Here is a 19490-nt window from a genome sequence, read left to right as displayed (position 1 = left end):
AGCTCCCCTTTCCCAGTACCTCACATCATTGGAAAGGATGCAACGTAGACTCGCTGTTGATCTGATGTTATTTGTGAGAGGAACCACAGCATAGTATTGAATATCTCATTTGGGTTGAGAACCAACCCTTTAATCAAAAATCCCCAGGTAGGAGCATTACAGTGGGCAAAAAGTGACTTTGATTACATATTATTCAGATGTGTCCTAAATAAAAGTGTTTAACAATGAAGGGCCTAAATAATCATTAGTTGTTAATAATAATAATTATTAAATAAATTCACCATGAGCATAAGTAATAATAATAAGTCACATTAAAATGAGCTGCCTCTGGGGAAGTACCAAGGATTAGCAAACGACTGTCATGTATTTAGGTGTACTCAAACTTTCCGTTGCACTTTACTGGTTTGCTTCATCAACATGTCAGTGGCTTATGTCTTCTAGGAACTTGCATCCAGTGGAATTAGAGTATGATCAAATGGAATCAAAATAGCACATGGCTTAATGGCTTTTATAGGTTCTCATTATTAAAGAAAAATACTTTAAAGAAAAATAAAGCTGATTCAGAATTTTTCTTTCCAGCAAACCTATATTTTTTTATTATGCACATTGTAATGTCTCAAATGACTGCATGGCAAAATCTTCCAAGAGTATATTCAGTCAAGTGGAAGCTGGCAGCTTGGAAATTTACAACAGAGAGGAACCAGAATTAGAATTCAAGTTAGCACAGCCTAGTGTCATTTTTGATTTAGAAAATGTAGTAATGAATTATAATGACAGAGCTGTAGCTGTACCATGTCTTTGATTGTGTTTGCAGTAACTCTCATTTGTTTTCTTTTATCAGTTAAAAAAAAATCTGTTTTAATATTGTTCATTTTGCTCATTTTAGTGTTAGCCATGTAGCTTATCAACTATAGTCTCTGTCTTGTATACACACAAGCTCTTAGGTCACTGTGTTAGACGCGGGGGATGAGAGAAAGAGGAGAGATGGAGGAAACACTGACTATCATACGCCTACTATTCGTCCTAGAAAAATCCCATAGTGAATAAAAAGTTTTGGACAGTATCCATCAAGCCTTACAAAGACCAGACCAGAATTTTCTTAAAGTGTATATTGTTTATATCATGAAGCTTTACCATTGTTTAGTTTTGCAGGCTTTAATTAGAGTTAAATTTGTAGCCAGAGTTTTCTACACTCATCCATTTAGTCCATTACCTGGACACACACCTGTTTGTTGTTGTTCATGACAGGTTTAGATCATGGTTTAGATCATATATAAATTCTATATATTATAACAGCTTTAATGTACACTTTCCCTGTATTCATAGTGTATATGAGAAGCTTCACAGACTACTATAAAGTTTGCAGTATTCCCAAGTTTAGAACTTCGGATCCTGTGGACTAGGACTGCAAAATGAAAACTGGGTCTGAAACAGAGAAGCAGTCTAAGAAGTGTAATTTTATGAAATTTAAAGTAAAGAGTAAATGTTGTTAAGAGTAAATGTTATCCTAACTCCCCATACTTAGTGAGTTAGTTCTTTAAAACATTCATTGAATCTTACTCATAATACAAGTCTAAAGTGAGGTAAACAGAGAAAATAACATTAAAATAGTTTACTTTCACTCATGTTCATTAAAATCTGGAGTACATTTGATTACTAATGGCTCTCACGTGGATAAAGAGTGTTGTGTTTGAGCCTGTTAATCGGCATTAGCCAATTCATTAGCCAATTTTTGCACTGTGCAGTATTATATTTTACAAAAAAAGGTTTGTGATTGATTTACTCTTACATTATGGAGTATCTGGGAAAGAAAGTCTCCTGCTAGATTAAATATTTTCCTACATGCAACTCTAAACAACTATCACTTACACCCATCCTTTTTTTCATGATGAATCATACCTTTCTCAAAGCTAATCTATGAGTACAAACCCTTACCTTTATCTTTCCTTTCTATAAAGAGATGTACACAGGATAATATATTCTTATATTCTTATACACTGCGTCATGTGGGCACAGTAATACCTCCTTTTAGTTAAAGCTCTCAGCCAGATAATGGGCTCTAAGGGCCATGGCATTACAGAGAACAAACACAAGGGGACGCCTTTGGTGGATTACATAACATCTAATCACAAAGGAAATTGATTGTAGGTAGAAAAATCAGGACTAAACAGTGTCAGTTTGGGAGTGAGTGTGGTCACGCTAAGCTCTTTTTTGTGTATACTTTATTGTATCTGTTCTTAAGGACTCTTTATTCACACTGTGGCATAACTTAGCCCTAGGCTTATTATATGAGTGCTTCCAGTCAGGTAGATGAGTCATTAAAAGTAGGATTTCAGTAGGTGGTACCCCATCAGAAAACTATTACAGAATATACTGTGCATAACTACTTTGACACATCACTCTCTCCCACTCCCTGCCTTTTACTTTTAGTCTCGGCTGAGTCACCATGGTCGGTTTGGTGCGACAGGATAAATGTTATTTCACAAACACAGCTGCAATGACAGTGACACACTCCTGCTGACGGTGGTCATTATCTCTATAAGCATTATTAAGGAACAGTTTGGGTTATATCTTAAAGATATGTAGCACTGTTTTAGGGGTTTGATATATTGCTTAATGTATGCAAATGATCAGGTGATGGGTTGAATATAAAGAAACGATAAATTGTCATCCTAAGCATTTGTCATTTTCAAGGTTTTAAAAAGACAGACAAAAGCAAAAGTAGTAAATAATAATAATAAGAAGAAGAAGAAGAAGAAGAAGAAGAAGAAGAAGAAGAAGTTTGAAACAAAAATTAATAGACATTTATGTCATTAAGTGTACATAGAGCATCTACTATTAACAGCAACAATAAAAACAAAAATATTATGTGAAAAACTTTTCCAAAAAGATAACGGATTTGCATAAGGATTTAACTATGGAGGTTTGGGGATGTTGAGGGTTCAACTAAATTTTTCATAAATAGCCCAAAGCTATTATGACTGAGACAAGTTGGAAACCAGGGATAGTAATTGTTTACTTATGCACAACTTCAAAAAGGACGTAAGAAAAAGTATACCTAGAAACAGTGTTAAGATGTTTAAGCTTGCAAATATAAAATGTCTGGAGTGTGATTAAACTGAGCTGAATTATAGATGGAGGAGATAAGTAAGAAATAAGAGCATACGCATCTGAATAACAAACACTCTTAATGTCACACAGTTTGTCGATTGCAAAGGAGCATATGAAAATGCCAGTGACTTAAGACACAGAGAATTACATTTGAAAGGTTGATCATAACAATTGCACAAATGCTCCATTATGCAGTAATAAACAATGAACGGATAAAATAATAATCTTTGGTGGACATTTGAGAAGCTTGTAAAAACACCACAGGGGTAATTCACAAGTCTTATCCTCTCTCAGTACTAATGCCAGCTTAGAGTTTTTTGAACAGCTGCTATGACAATATCATATAGTACACCGGAATATAGCACAGTGGGAATTCCCACTGTGCGTACTCCTGCCGCCTGGTGTGATGGCGATGCCAGATCCTGACGCACTTCTACTTTTGTCTTTCATTTTCTGCATTCTGTCTAACATATGCTGCCAGTTCAGACATTAAAACCACATTGCATCCAAAATAAAATTCATCTCTAACTACTGAACTATTCTAACTATGAAAGCTAAAGATTTCTGATTTGTTTATTAATGGTTCATTAGACAGACAATTGATGTGCAAAATCCATTCATGTGCATATCAAATTGATGTGTAAAGACACTAGAACGATGATTATGAATGTTGCTCACATTAATCAGGGGCCACTAAACTGATTTGTATTGTGAGTTGTATTGTGTTTATCACCGTCGGTGACGTCAGCAACTTTGATCCGTCACTGACCGATTTCTCTCTTTATCACTGTCGGTGTCGCTACATGACATCACAGTGTAGCCTATATGAAGATGATAGAGTCAGAGCTGGGAGAAAATATATCACTATATCCTGCAGGCATTTGGAGAATTTTCACTCCATCGCTGCTTGTCATGATTTGCTTCAGATTCTTGTTCTGCTTCTGATTAGATTTAAACATGCACAGATCACAGAAAACTGATATCAAGTCTCGGAGGAACAGATAATAGGCTATTTGGTGTTCGATACTGCTGTGATACTGACATTTATAAAGTGAACCAAGCAGACTTTTTCACCATGATTTTGTTGCCAAGTGATGCAAAGCACAAAAGGAGTGATGACAGCAGGCTTTAAGACAATTTGTGTCCAGAGTTGTGTAAGACGGGTGTCAGTCAGCACCTCACACATACAGTCAAATCCAGTCTAACACCAGTCTAACATAGGCTTGGTATTGGATTGATGCATTCCTAATTAGACTGACACTCTAAATGCCAGGCAACACTATTTTTGCACCATGGATTAATATTACATATGATTGTGCCCTGATCTGAAGTAACATTTTCTAACAAGTTATCAATTTTAATAAAAAATAGAATAAAAGGTGGTAGGAATCCTGTGGATTTTTCATATATTGCTTACAGGAAATTTCCTTTTCAGACATCACTCAAGTTTTTCTGTCTTCCTCCCTGGATAACCAGAACAGTCAATGATGTGCACCATTATATTAACTTCATTTTTTAGGATTTGAGGATGAGATGAGATGAGATTAATGAGATGAGATTAGATTAGATGAATGAGATGAGATTAGATGAGATGAATGACATTAGATGAGATGAGATGAATGAGATGACATAAAATGAGATGAGATTAGATTAGATAAAATTAGATGAGGAGATGAAATTAGATGAGGAGATGAATGAGATTAGATTAGATGAGATGAGATGAATGAGATGAGATTAGATGAAATGAGATGAGAAAAGATAAGATTAGATGAATGAGATGAGATAAGATGAGATAATATGAAAGAGATGAGATGAGATTAGATGAATGAGATGAGATGAATGAGATTAGATGAGATGACATAAAATGATATGAGATGGATAAGATGAGATTAGATTAGATAAAATTAGATGAGATGAAATTAGATGAGGAGATGAATGAGATGAATGAGATGAGATTAGATGAAATGAGATGAGAAAAGATAAGATTAGATGAATGAGATGAGATAAGATGAGATAATATGAAAGAGATGAGATGAGATTAGATGAATGAGATGAGATGAGATGACATAAAATGATATGAGATGGATAAGATGAGATTAGATTAGATAAAATTAGATGAGATGAAATTAGATGAGGAGATGAATGAGATGAATGAGATTAGATTAGATGAGATGAGATGAGATTAGATGAGATGAGAAAAGATAAGATTAGATGAATGAGATGAGATAAGATGAGATAATATGAAAGAGATGAGATAAGATGAGATGAAATTAGATGAGATGAGATGAGATGAATGAGATGAGATAAGTTTAGATGAATGAGATGAGATGAATGAGATGAGATGAATGAGATGAGATTAGATAAAATGAGATGAGAAAAGATGAGATGAGAAAAGATTAGATGAGATGAATGAGATGAGGTAAGATGAATGAGATAAGATAAAATGCGATGAATGAGATAAGATTAGATAAATGAGATGAGATGAGATTAGATTAGATGAAATGAGATGAGATAAGATAAGATTTGATAAGATAAGATAAGATAAGATTTGATAAGATAAGATAAGATAAGATAAGATGAGATGAGATGAGATGCCTCTCTTCTAACCAGCACACGATAAGTGTGATGCTGTGCTGTGGAGGCGGCTCTCAGGGAATCACTGTAACGCGCTGTACCGGTGGGCGTGGCCAAGCCCATGGAGTTACAGTTCAGACAAGCAGCAGCCGCCAGTCAGCAGAGCGAGACTCAGACACGGTAAGGAGAGCGATCGTTTTTATTAAAGGCTTTAACACTATTCACATTATATACAATCACTGCTTTTGGATCAATGTGGGTTTAAAACAGACCTTTTTTAAGCTTCGTGACTACAGCAGTGTCGGGGATGTCGAGATTTAAGCTCGCATAGATGACTTCTTTATTTACTTCGAATTAGATCAGAAATGATGTTTATATTGTTCTTTATGGTCATATGGTCACCCTGTTCAGCATGATGAATGGACACATGTACATGATCATGTGTACTGAACATTGTGTTATTAACTCCATTTAATAACAACTGGGAATGATGTCTTACAATAATGGACCATTATTATGGATATCACTCTCATATGTGATCAGATCAATCCAGGCCCCAGTGTTATTCCCAGTTGTGCTTATAATCAATCATTAACATCAATCCTTTTTTTTTTTTTTTTGTTTTTTTTTTTTCGCTTATTACTGCGATTTATATTTGATTTTGCCTGGTAGGCTTTGACTGTGCTGCCCTTTTAAACTACAAGGACGAGGACACTCGTCCAATTATTTTCGCATTACTGAGGAATACCGGGAGAACACGAGACTCTCGCGCCATTGTGACGTCAGCGGCTTTGATCCGTCACCGACCGATTTCCCTCTTTTATCACCGTCGGTGACATCAAAGGCTTTGATCCGTCATCGACCGATTTCCCTCTTTTAGCACCGTCGGTGTCGCTACATGACATCATAATGTAGCCTACATGAAGATGACAGAGTCAGAGCTGGGAGAAAATCTCACTATATCCTGCAGGCATTTGGAGAATTTTCACTCCATCGCTGCTTGTCATGATTTGCTTCAGATTCTTGTTCTGCTTCTGATTAGATTTAAACATGCACAGATCACAGAAAACTGATATCAAGGCTCGGAGGAACTAGGAGGATAATAGGCTATTTGGTGTCCGATGCTGCTGTGATACTGACGTTTATACAGTGAACCAAGCAGACTTTTTCGACCATAATTTTGTCGCCAGGTGATGCAAAGCACAAAAGGAGTGATGACAGCAGGCTTTAAGACAATTTGTGTCCAGAGTTGTGTAAGACGGGTGTCAGTCAGCACCTCACACATACAGCTTAAATGATGTCAGTAGATCAGTGAATCAGTCAAATCCAGTCTAACGCCAGTCTAACATTGCAAGCTAATATCAGGCTTGGTGTTGGATTGATGCATTCCTCGTTAGACTGACAGCTGAGAAACTCAGACACTCTGCATGCCAGGCAACACTATTTTAGATTCATGGATTAATATTTAATACGATTGTGCCCTGATTTTAAGTAAACCTTTCTAACAGGTTCTCAAATTTGACAAAATATGGATATGCAAAATAAAAAATCTGAATAAAACTAAAAAATTTTATACAACAGTTGTTGTTGAGTAGATGTAATCTGTTAAGTGACTAGGATCATAATCTAGTCGTCGATGCTCTGTTTAACCCAAACCTTGTCCAAGTTGTCATCTTCTAAAATAATAATATGTGATTGCTATGATTGCTTCATATATTGCTTTTTTAATTGACAGTCATGTATATTCGTTAAAGCATTTATTTGGTTTAAATAGTCCTTCCTATTTCTTCCCAGCAAGAAAGGCTGGTTCCTTGAAGCACATTATCACTCTAAACCATGGGAAAGGATTACTACAAGATCCTGGGCATTCAGTCTGGTGCCAGTGAGGAGGAGATCAAAAAGGCATACAGGAGGATGGCCCTCAAGTTCCATCCAGATAAAAACAAGGATCCTAATGCGGAAGATAGATTCAAAGAAATAGCAGAGGCATATGAAGTCCTAAGTGACCCAAAGAAGAAGGCTATTTATGACCAGTATGGGGAGGATGGTAAGTGGCACAAGATCAATCCAAAAGTTTATGTGGTTTTAAGCAGTGACATTTAGCATCCTGTTTTTTTTTGTAGTCTAAACAGCAGTAAGAATATTATATATTGTATAAAAAAAATTCTAAGCATTATTGTAATTATGTATTTATTTGTAAAGTTTGAAGTTTGAAAGTTTGCTTATATGACTTTAACGTGACAAAAAATAGTGTCAATATTGGCCTGCATAAAAAGGCAAAAAAAATGGTGTATGCATATATGTGTATATCCTGTGGCCTACAGTGTCTTTCCCTGGATGTGTACATACTAGGCATCTTGCCAGAACGACTCTATTTTTAGAGAGCTATATATTCTTGTTTTTCAGACATGAGCTGTGAGTTTTGGATCTGTTGGGAATACAGTGATATTTGTTCTACTCGACCCTATATGGTATATGAAGCCGAATAATACTATATATATAAAGTATATATATATATATATAGCCGCATATGATCGTAATATTTATATTATATGTAGCTGTAAGACGTTTTTTCTTTGATCATAGCCTTGAAAGTTACCCAGGTATTTCTCAGGCACTGACTATTTAGCATGAAGCTGCCGATAACATCCCACAGTTTAATATTACATAGCTCTCTGGGGACCCAGCACTAGATTTGAGACACTTCAGCTCTGCACATATTGTAACTAGTGAGATATTAAACGAAGCACTATGCTAAATGCAACCAGCCCTCGATCTATAATAACTCTAAAATAAATACTATGTAATTGGATAAGGATATTTCAGTGTTTTTTTAGCCTCTTCTTTTGCTGATTTGGCCCAACGAGTCTATTCCAAGGTAACATCAAGGAGGATGTATATCTGCTAACCGAATTAAATATTTACAGTGGCATATATTCTATGTGTAGAAAAAGTCTCAATAGTTACAGAGGATGGACGTTAGTGGGTATTAATTGTGTGGGCCTTAGAGAAGTTATATTACTTATAATGCAAACATGTAATAGCATTTTAAAGGTGAAAGGACATGTAGTGCTGATCAGGCCAAAGGGAGCTTCCATGCTAACATGATGTAGTTGTTTTCTATTAATTGCTGATTCAAGTTACATTGATATTCAAAATGGATACACAAGGACCACTTTATGCTTGATTGAGGATAAGAACAGTTGTAAGGTAGGCTTTTGTCTGTGTACTGTACCCATCTATCCAAATGTGTTGTCTTTTCTCAGTATCCAAAATAGAAAGAGAGTGACACATACTCTTGGCCGGCTCCTTGCTGGAGAAGTATGTGCAGTTGCAACCAAAACAAATTTAGTTGTGGAGTTAACTGACATTTGCTAAATGGTGCTCTCAAATAGTGTGTCTACCAAATTATCATCTAAACTACAACTATAAAATGTGCATACAGCCTGCTTTACAGAGCACCACTATGTCTGAATCCTATTAAGACGTGGACAGAATTAAAAGCTATGTATCAAACCACATACTGTACATTTAAATTTTTATTTTATACAACTGAGGTATAAGGGCCTTGCTTAGGGGCCCAGCAGAGGCAGCTTGGTGGATGTAGGATTCAAACTCACAACCTTCTGATTGGTAATCTGACACATTAACCACTAGACTACACCATCCTCATGTTTAGTGTGTTCATACTGAGAAGTGCAACAAGATGAGATGTATTAATAGTCAAATTATGTAGGAAAATGAAGTGTGGAAAGATGGATGTATTTGCACTCACTGGTTACAGCTCGGTCTATGCAGCAGTAAGTCAGAGGCCATCTCAGGCTGCTGCAGTTAGAATGCTACATTATTTAAGGGCAAACATCTTTGTCTTTTTCTCAACATGACTGATTTGAGATCTCAGAATCAGTTTGTGTTTTTTTTTTGCAGGACACAGAGTTTTGTTGTATTAGTGAATAACAGTGGACCAAAGGTTAAACCCTTTTAAAGGAGATTCCCTGTTAATGAAATGTTACCAGCACATAACTTAGGCATTTCAATTTATTTATATATTTTTATTATATTAACATATCGCTTAGAAATCTCTCATCATCAAGAACGTAAGAAATTGTATTGGGGTAAACAAATCTAAAGCCATATTAATATTTCTAGTAACTGAGGCACGTATTTCTAACCATGTAAAAATATTGATATATCTTCTCAGGATTTAAAAGTGGAGGAGCTGGCTCATCCAGTGGACCAGGCACTACGTATCACTACACCTTCCATGGGGACCCACATGCCACATTCGCATCTTTCTTTGGTGGGTCTAACCCCTTTGATATTTTCTTTGGCTCTGGACGTCATTGGAACATCAACAATGGTGGTGCAGACCATGACATGGACATTGAGATGGATGGAGATGATGACCCATTCAGCTCCTTCAGCCACTTTGGCTTCAATGGTCTCAATGGGTTCCATCGTGGGGCAGGTCGAAGACCTCGTAACGAACCTTTGCACGGCAGCAGCGGCAACACCAGGAGGAAGGTACAGGATCCTCCTGTGGTACACGAGCTGAGGGTATCTCTGGAGGAAATCTTCCATGGATGTACTAAACGCATGCGCATTACTCGACGCCGCCTCAACCCAGATGGAAGAACAACTCGGACAGAAGACAAGATCCTTAATATTGTCATCAAGCGAGGCTGGAAAGAAGGGACCAAGATCACCTTCCCTAAGGAGGGAGATGAGACACCAGAGAACATTCCAGCTGATATTGTGTTTGTGCTCAAAGACAAGGGTAACCCGCACTTCAAAAGAGATGGCTCTAACATCATATACACTGCCAAAGTCAGTCTTAAGGAGGTGTGTGCTCATTTTTCTTTTTTTTTTTTGTGGTGTATGTGCTGCATGTTTTTTTAAGTGCTTCATTTTACAAGTTTTGAGCCAAATATCAAATAATATTAGCACAGGCCAAATAGATACGTGTAACTATGCATAATCAGTGTAGGAGTGAAAGCCAGTCAAGAAATATTATAAGAGAAGAACATTAGGATGCTTTAAATAGAAGCTTATTGGACATCATATCACTTTTTCTGGCTCTGAGGAATTTCCAGCAGTAGTGGTCTGCCAAGTGAGATCTAAATGATGCAAGAATGTTTATTAAAACATGTTTATTAAAACATGAGTGTCAAATGCTGTATGCAAGTAGATCACTGACCAGTATAGCGGGCACTGATTCTGTACTACGATGTTCCAGAAACCGAAAACTCATCATGTTGGTTAATCCTACTTAAAAAAATGACTTTTACCAAAATTGCACATAAGAGAGGAGCAATTTGAGAAGTCTGAAATCTACAACTAGTTCAAGAAACTTAGATACTGTAGGTGGAACATTTTCAGTTTCTGTAAAGGCACCATAACCACTGATAATAATAACTTATAATACTAGCAAGTCACACATTTTACTTTAGTATTCAAGTAGTAATGTTAAGTATAGATCTTGCAACCAAACATATCAATCATTAAAAAGCTGGATCAGGACAACTCTATACCAGATTTGTGTGTAAACAGAGCAAAACTGAGATATTTAACCAGATATTTGACTATTTATTTACTATTTGACTATTCATAATGAGCCAAATGTTCTTACTACTTATAGCCCTATTTAAGGTGGTAAGGATCTGAAAGAAAGATAGCATAAGTAAGACTGGTTTCTTTATTATTATATATTTGGTACTTTGGAAAATTAATTGTAAAGCCATATACTGATACTTTTACTCTAGCTAAAATAATGTTATTTTAGTTCATTGTATATCAATCATATTTTTAGTATATACAGATTTTGGGTATATGGACTGAAGATGGAGCTGAGAAGTTTTAGCATGCTGATGTATTTTTTGAGAGTTTTTGAGTGTCTTAACAACATTAATGATTTGATGGGACGTGAAAGTAGAAATGTGAAGCATTCATATCATCCCTTTAGTTTCCTTTAGTTTCAGATGCAGTGACGGTTGTTTGATCATTTGGCTTCTGTGAATTGACCCAGACATAGATTAGACAGATTTACTGAGGTCTAATAACTGGCAACTGTCTCCTGATTTTTCTCCTCTTATAGGATGAAATAGAAGGCTTAGCTCACAACATGCCAGCTGTGTCCAGATTAACTACTGACCTTGTTAACCTCACTAAATTTATATAGCGTAAGGAGACATACTAGACATAGTTTTAGCCAGTGTATGTGAAATTGTGTTATTAAAGATCAACAGGGTTTCACAATCACCAATTAGTGATGAACAAACTCTCTCCTACAAAACAGATCACAATGTTTTCCTTGGCTGTTTGATTTCAGAAACAAGTACAGAATCTATTCCTGTCTTGTGCCATAGAGCAGAAGATAAAATGATAAAATGTGATTTATGAGGATTTGAACGCTCCATGCTGTTGAATGGTGGTAAATTGAGTCAGCTTTTCTGCCTGATCAGGACCCTTACTTGGTTTATTCTCTGCCACTAAAGTGTGAGCACAGAAGAATGTCTTGTTGTAGTGTCATGCTCCACAGCACACTGTCCTCGCTCTGAAAAGGTCTAGCCAGCAAACCCAGTGGATATAATTGCCACGCGAGTGTGTATCAGTTGTGTGTTGTATATTTTCAGTAGCTGGTTTAATTTCAAGTTTGGCTGGTTTAAAAGAAAATAAATGTAGTGAGCAAAACGTAGCATGTTAAACAATCTTAGCTTGCTGAGGAGGTTTGGTTTGTATACAGAAACTTTGATACTGCCTGAAATTTGTCTCAGGGAAGCTATTTTTTTTTATTGCAGTGCTGACATGCCTTTGGTCAGATTTAGTGTTTAACTAAAGCTTTTCTCTAACTCCTAATTAGTCAAATCTTAGCTGGGAAAAAAGAATAAGAAAACAAGTAATACATTCTTACTAAAAATAGATGGTCCAACTCATCGCTCACACTTTCAGCCTCTCACTTAATTATTTCAAAAAAGCTTTAATGGATTATTGAGTCACCACATAATGCATCAGAGCATTACCATAATCATTTGTAATGTTAAAAAAGTGGGTGCTTTTCCTCACCTGGCTGTCTGAAAGCATAATGACCTCAGCGGTCTAGAAAATACAATTACGTCTCTGCTTCACACATGAGGTGAGGTTTCTTGTGCCAGCAATTTCACGTTCATTTTAAGGAAATGTCTCCAGAGCTTGCAAACCTATAAGAACATAGCCTGCTTTTCTCAAAATAGACTCGACTGCATTTAGTTTAGTCTCTTAACTTGAGAAACTGTCTGTTCCTTCATAGCCATGAAAGCATGTTTTCATTTTGTGGATCCTCTAATCTGGGATAGGGTTTAATATCTTTTTGGAGGATGGCATTAGATATGCTGCTCCTCATTGTACTCATTAGAGGTCCACATTGAAACTTGATGAGAAGTTAACACAGCTCTAATATCACAGAGGCAATAAATTGGCCTGCCATCTGCCTTATGGTGTCTCATGGACATGCAAACTTGCCCATAAATCTTTGTCAGCCTGTTTATGATAATCACATTTGCAGATAAAGATAAAGAGATGTGTTTACCTCTCATAGTCCCAGATAATTATATATAAGCATATCATTTAGTAGCTACTGTGAATGATTTAGTAAATACAGTCAAATTAATTAGAAAGGTTTGGATTTGGGAGACAGACGGTCGACAGACCGTGTGGTTGTAGGGGTTAAAAACTTACCAAAGTTTTGGTCTACATTTAAGGAGCGTATTGAGTGTACTCAAGAACTCTGTTTCGAGTAAACCTCAGAGCCTCCTTGGTAACTTGGCACGAATGACCATGTATTACCAAGATAAGTTTAGACAGAATGTGAGCCTTACTGCACACGTATAAAGACTTGTATCATTAAAGTTTGATTAGTCGTAATTAAACCGCATTTATGTTGCTTTATTTTAGTAAGCTATCCCATCGTTTGGACATTTATGTCCTTAACTCCTCAGCCATTGTTCAACTTTAGGCCAGTCATAAAAATGCAAGGCATGCTGGCACGGCCAAATGTTTGTGTGAGCCTCAGCCATGGCCTGTATAACATGAATTCCCCTTTGCTGCTGCTCTGAAGGGAAGCGCTGATGTCATTGCTAACACATCTCCTTATCTTTTGGGGCAGCTGCTCTGTAGTCCATTCAGTCTGTGATGCTTCTCTATAATCTGAGATGAGTAATATTTAAAGAATGGCCATTCCTGAAAAGCTGAATTTGAGTTTTCCGAACCCTTCTGAACCGGCATTCGTAAGGTAACAGAGAGGTTTTAGGTTTAATAAAATGTGCTGGGTCTTGGATTTAAATCGTGGAAATACAAGTATTAGATGGTAGTGAGTGAGTTTATTTTGTATATACCAAACAAAGACGAGTGGAAATGGCTGGTGCACAATTCTAGAAGATTCCTTGTAGTCATGGAACGATTTGACCTCTCTGACAAGCCTGCCAAGTATTTACAACCTCAACTGATTCTTCAGTTGCTCCATTAGGACTGCAAAATGAGAACAGCAGCTAAAATTAACTTCACTCCACTGACCCCTCCCGTACTATAGCATCCGGCACACTCACTCAGATGCCAGGCTGTCACTAATTCACATTTGTGCAAACCTCTATTGTTATAAAGATTAAAAAATTACTTTCTTCCCAAATGAGGCATTATAAAGCATCATCTTTGATTTCTATGATTTTTCTATTGTTTTTGAGACTGACTCAGAATGTGCTTTTCATGACCCTGCTTTCACAGACACTTTTTGAGGACATAAATGGTTGTGGGTGGTTGAGGACATAACAGAATAATCTACATAGAAAACGAAGGTTATGAAATCAGTTCATCAAATGAATACAGTGACAGTTGGTCGTGATAATATATGGGAGCCTGATATCTGTCAGTAACTTGAGAATGAAAATATTATGGGGCTAAGCAATGCACAAGGTCTCACTGATGAGAATATATGGGACAAAATATCACACACACTTAAAGTTAGTTGCATTAGTGTTTCAAATCCATAATGCCCTACTGGGGTCATGCTGTGATTCTTCCAAATGATAAACAGGATGAAGTTAATTCTTTAATTTCAACCAAAAAAATACCACATTTATGGTTCTCTTGTCTGTTGTCTGCTTGAGTGATGTGGGATTACTATTTTTAGTTTCTCCTCCAAAGGCATTTTGGGAAAAATAAAAGTGAACAATCCAAATCTTACCAATGTGCCAATGCCGTAGGCTAGAAAAATGACATGACTGGCTGCATGAATCTTTAGTCTGGTCTAGAAAGAAATCAGCCTCATCCTCACTTCTTCATCAACGATCTGTGTATTTTTCTTATAATGATTAGTGATTATTGATTAGTGGTGCTGTTGTGCAAAAACAAAGTGCCCTATTCTGAAAACTCAGAAAACTATTACAAAAAACAGACACTGTAGATTCAATTTCTAAATACAGACTCAAAGAAGTATGTTTTTCCTCATTATATAACATGTACCTCATTGAATCTGTTTATTATTATTCTTAGATCATATAGAGGTCTGTCATTAATTAGAGCATTGATATTAAATGGGACTTGAATTACAGCACTATTGCATGAGCTGTTGAATCAATCAAGCAATGAATCAACCATTTTTAACCAATTAGAATACAGAATTTAAAAGAGTGGTTGTATTTAAAAAAAAAAAAAAAAAAAAGTTCATTTATGGTTTTAAAATATTTTGTATATATTTTTTATGCTAATGTCATTGGTCTTTTTCTTTGCCAGGCCCTGTGTGGTTGCACGGTGAACATTCCTACCCTAGACAACAAGGTCATTACGCTGCCCTGCAACGACATCATTAAACCAGGAATCATAAAAAGACTTCGGGGTGAGGGTTTGCCTTTACCCAAGAGTCCATCCCAGCGTGGGGACATGATAGTGGAATTCCAGGTGCGCTTTCCGGACAGGATACCTCCTCAGTCCAGAGAAATCATCAAACAGCACTTACCCCAGTCTTAAAGCCATTTTATTGGATTTGTCCTAATTTCTATTTTAAGATAAACATTATCTTTCACAAACATTAATAATGATCCAGAGGAATGGAAAATGTTCAAAAAGGACCGGAAATCAACTTCATTATTTTGTTACCCTTTTTATTATATTATGCCCTTTTGAGAGCAGGTGGGGAAAAAAGACTGTCTGAAGACAAAAAAAAATATAAAGATTTTCTAAGCAGTTTGCTACCTTGAAGCCTATGGCTTTAATCCATGACCTTTTTCATATTCTACTCAAAGTTTTTCACGCTATTACTTTGAGACAAAAGGAAAACTACTGTATATGTAAAGAAGGCTGTGGATGATGATGATGATGATGATGATGATGATGATGCTATGCTTGTTTTGCAGACAATATTACTCCTTTGTTTTGCCTCGTACACATTGTCCCTTTTTTAGTCTAGTTCAAGTTTGAATTTTGGATAAAAGCAGAATTTAGGATAACCCTTTGGTCCTTTTGAGTTATGTGCTAGCATTAGCACCAGCAAGTTCAGTCGAAACCATTTGATACCTTTTTACTCTCAGAACCAACCCAGCAGTCTAAAGGTGCTTTGTTCTCTGTGACCAGATTATTAGGTGCTGTCACTCTTTACAAGTCATTAATGATGTGATCACAGAATCTCGAGTGCCTTAATACGGCTCCGACTAGCTAGATTTTTAGAGTCAGGTGATGAAATGAAAAGACTCAAACAAGGCCTATTATGGTACTGTATACGCCACTGAACAAGCAATTATTATGTCATTGCTAGATTAGCCTGCTCTGGCAGTCCTGCTTAGAGCCCTGTTTTTATTTGCTCATGTACTAATTTCATGTACTGTGATTAGAAACGTTCCACATTGATGTTCTGTTGATTGTGTTTTCGATATTTACGAATTAATCCAGGTTTCCCTTAGAAGTGTACATAAAGGCTTTATGTATATGACCCATATCAGTAATTATTTTAAAATATGTCCCTGACACACTTTCTTATACAGTCACAAATCATGGTAGGTTAAAGAAAGATTTGAAAGTGAGCATTACACTTAGTTGAAATGAACATCGTAAGGGTTCATTGTAGCTGTATATAAAAGCTTCCCTGTAACTCACGAGAGCACTTTCAGAAAACTGTGAAGTCAGAAGATGATGTTTAAGGATGAAGGTGGGTTAATATCACACACTTTTTGTATACTGTTCAGTGCACACAACCGTGGTTTAAAAAATGTTGGAAATCGTGAAGTATATGCACACGATAAAGTGGACATTTTTAAGTTTTAGTATGACTGCTGACACTTTACTATTTTAGATGTACACACTTTATAGCTACAATTTTCTCTTGTTACAACAAAGATTTCTATACATTTGTATCCCTCTAAAAGAAATTGAGGTATTGCCTTTTAGCAATATAGCCTAAATTTGAGCGTGTTGTTTTTTTCTTTTCATACAGACAATCAATTGTAAACCCACATCTCTCTCTTACAGAATCAAAAATTATTCTCAAAAAGCATGAAACATTTGAAATGTGCCAAAATTTGGGCCTACCAAAGAACGCACAGTCACCACACAAGGCTCCTGGCATGACTTTACCTCTTCATGTCTGACACTAGGATTCTTGCTTGAGATAATTTACTTCAGGTCATTTTTACACCTATTTTATTTATGTGTTCTTTAATTATAATGATGTTGCATTGGAAATTTCCCACTGTCTTTTTACTATAGTAAAGTAAGCTTGCTCAGTGGGATGATAAAAGGGCTTAACCAGTGAGACCCAGTAGGAGTGAAACAGTATTAATGTACCGTGATTTAAAACAGTGTTGAGGCCTTTTGGATTGATGTGTTGGTTGGGCTGAAGCTTGTTCTCAATGTTCTGTTTTTATTTTTAGTAGTAGGCCTAAATTATGTACCTTTTTTGTTGTTAAGGGATATTGTTTTAAAAGGCAAGAAATAAACCACAAATCATGACTTTCTGGGCTTTTGTTTCTTCTTACCTACCCTTGTTATATCCTATTTTACAGTACAGTAAGTACCCAGTATTAATAAGTAATTGCAAGTCTGATACATAATTATCATTAGATTTTACATACAAAGAAAGTTTCTGTAAAAGCCTCCAGATACAGATAGTGTACAGGAAAATGTGGTGCTATGATGTAATTATTATATACAGTAATAAGGAGTAAAAAGTGCACTTTTCCAGTACACAAGGGTACAAGGGTAAGTCAAAAAATACCTTAAACAAAATGTGATATAATTTAAAGAAGCATTACATTACATTTGAGGCTGAAAAATATACAAATATACAAATGGATGATTGCTATAAAATAATCACTTGTAAAGTTAAACCTGATTTACTTTTGTGTCTATTTGTATTTTAAAAAAAGAGGGTTTTTATTTGACTCATCCTTATAATTACGTCTAAATATAATTAAGTAATAATGCTTGATTCTCATTTAAACGTCACATGAAAGATAAATAAAAAATGCCTTTTAAACAAACTTACATTTTGAAGAAAATATGTATTTTTCCATAATTTAATTTTCATAATTTAATCCCATTTCTCTTTGTAAGAACAACATCCGCAGCACTTGAGGGTCTCTTCAACCCTCCTAACCACCAGGATACCTTCTTACTGAAACTTTCGGACAGAGTGACATGACACAGTGTTTGTGATAACTCTCAGACAAGACAACATTCCCTGTTTTCTTCTCATTATACACAGGCACGTGTACAAGACAGGCATATTTACACCCAAACACAGCAATCTAAACAGCTCATGAGTTCCAAACACCTACATCATGAGGCCCAGAGCGCAATCTGACTCACGTTTAAAGCAAATTAACTAATAAGACATGGCTCGTCTGGAACTGATGATTCAGGACCTCAGAGGTTAATATCCTCTAATTACTCATCATCCCCCCTGTTGTTTATCAAATTAGACTGAGAAAACAGTCACCACATGATCCACAGTAGCAAATATTGAGCTTTTATAAAGAAGGAAGCATTGAAGAATATAAAAAAATATATATGCAAAAATTTTGCAGTAGCTAAAACCCACGGCATCTTTCATCAAATCCAGTTAGATCTCAGTCACGGTGTGACAAGTGTAAGTAATTCACTTAAATGGTTTGTTCACTCTATTAAACGTATGGGATAACTGAGAAATTAGCAGCGTCTTAATTAGTTCTTATGAATCTGACACCATCATAAAAACATACGAAAATTTCAAAGACTAACGACGGTTGTTTGAAGCAAAACAGGAATATTGTCCTATTGTGAATATATTCCTATTCCTAAAATTATAAATTAGAAATTCCTTCTAACCTCATTTTCGGTGTCAAGTTTATATAGTTTTAAAATAGTCAAACATCTGGAGAATCACGATCGACGACCACCTTCGTATCCCTTCAAGCTCTTGTTTAATGTCCGTTGTTAAAAATGCTATATACATCAATTGAATTTAACCTGTTAAATATTACACCATTAAAAAAATATAAGTATTAGGGCTGCATGTAGAATTCTTAAAGGTTTTATGACATACTTAATGTCATATCTTTAACTAACAACCTGAGAATTGTGAGATTATGGGAATTTCTGAAGCAAATTTCCTGTGAATGAAATGAAGTGAAAAAACATACTTGGAAGATCTTGATAGCAAATTCTGAGCTATGAACTATTTCCGTAATCGTCCAATATGGTAGTGGCAGAAACCTTTGAATGTGCTTCTGATAATGAGACCCCAGCAATGTTCTTGGTATAGACCAATTATTCAAGGTCGTTCACTCTATGGCTGTCAAGACTCA

The 19490-nt window shown here is 36.0% G+C and overlaps 1 protein-coding gene across 1 annotated transcript; it reads left to right on the top strand.

Moving 5' to 3' along the window:
- Positions 1 to 5671: 5671 nt before the first annotated feature.
- dnajb5 (DnaJ heat shock protein family (Hsp40) member B5) lies at positions 5672 to 17655 on the top strand. The gene is made up of 4 exons (XM_060883668.1): positions 5672 to 5865; positions 7480 to 7732; positions 9887 to 10527; positions 15448 to 17655. Exons 2-4 carry the CDS (start codon positions 7522 to 7524, stop codon positions 15679 to 15681), a joined length of 1086 nt encoding a protein of 361 aa, XP_060739651.1. The 5' UTR covers positions 5672 to 5865; positions 7480 to 7521; the 3' UTR covers positions 15682 to 17655.
- The last annotated feature ends 1835 nt before the right edge of the window (positions 17656 to 19490 follow it).

The sequence above is a fragment of the Tachysurus vachellii genome, chromosome 12, assembly GCF_030014155.1.
Source record: "Tachysurus vachellii isolate PV-2020 chromosome 12, HZAU_Pvac_v1, whole genome shotgun sequence".
Lineage (NCBI taxonomy): Eukaryota > Metazoa > Chordata > Actinopteri > Siluriformes > Bagridae > Tachysurus > Tachysurus vachellii.
The sequence above is the reverse complement of the archived record's forward strand: the minus strand, read 5'-3'. Positions and strand labels throughout refer to the sequence as shown.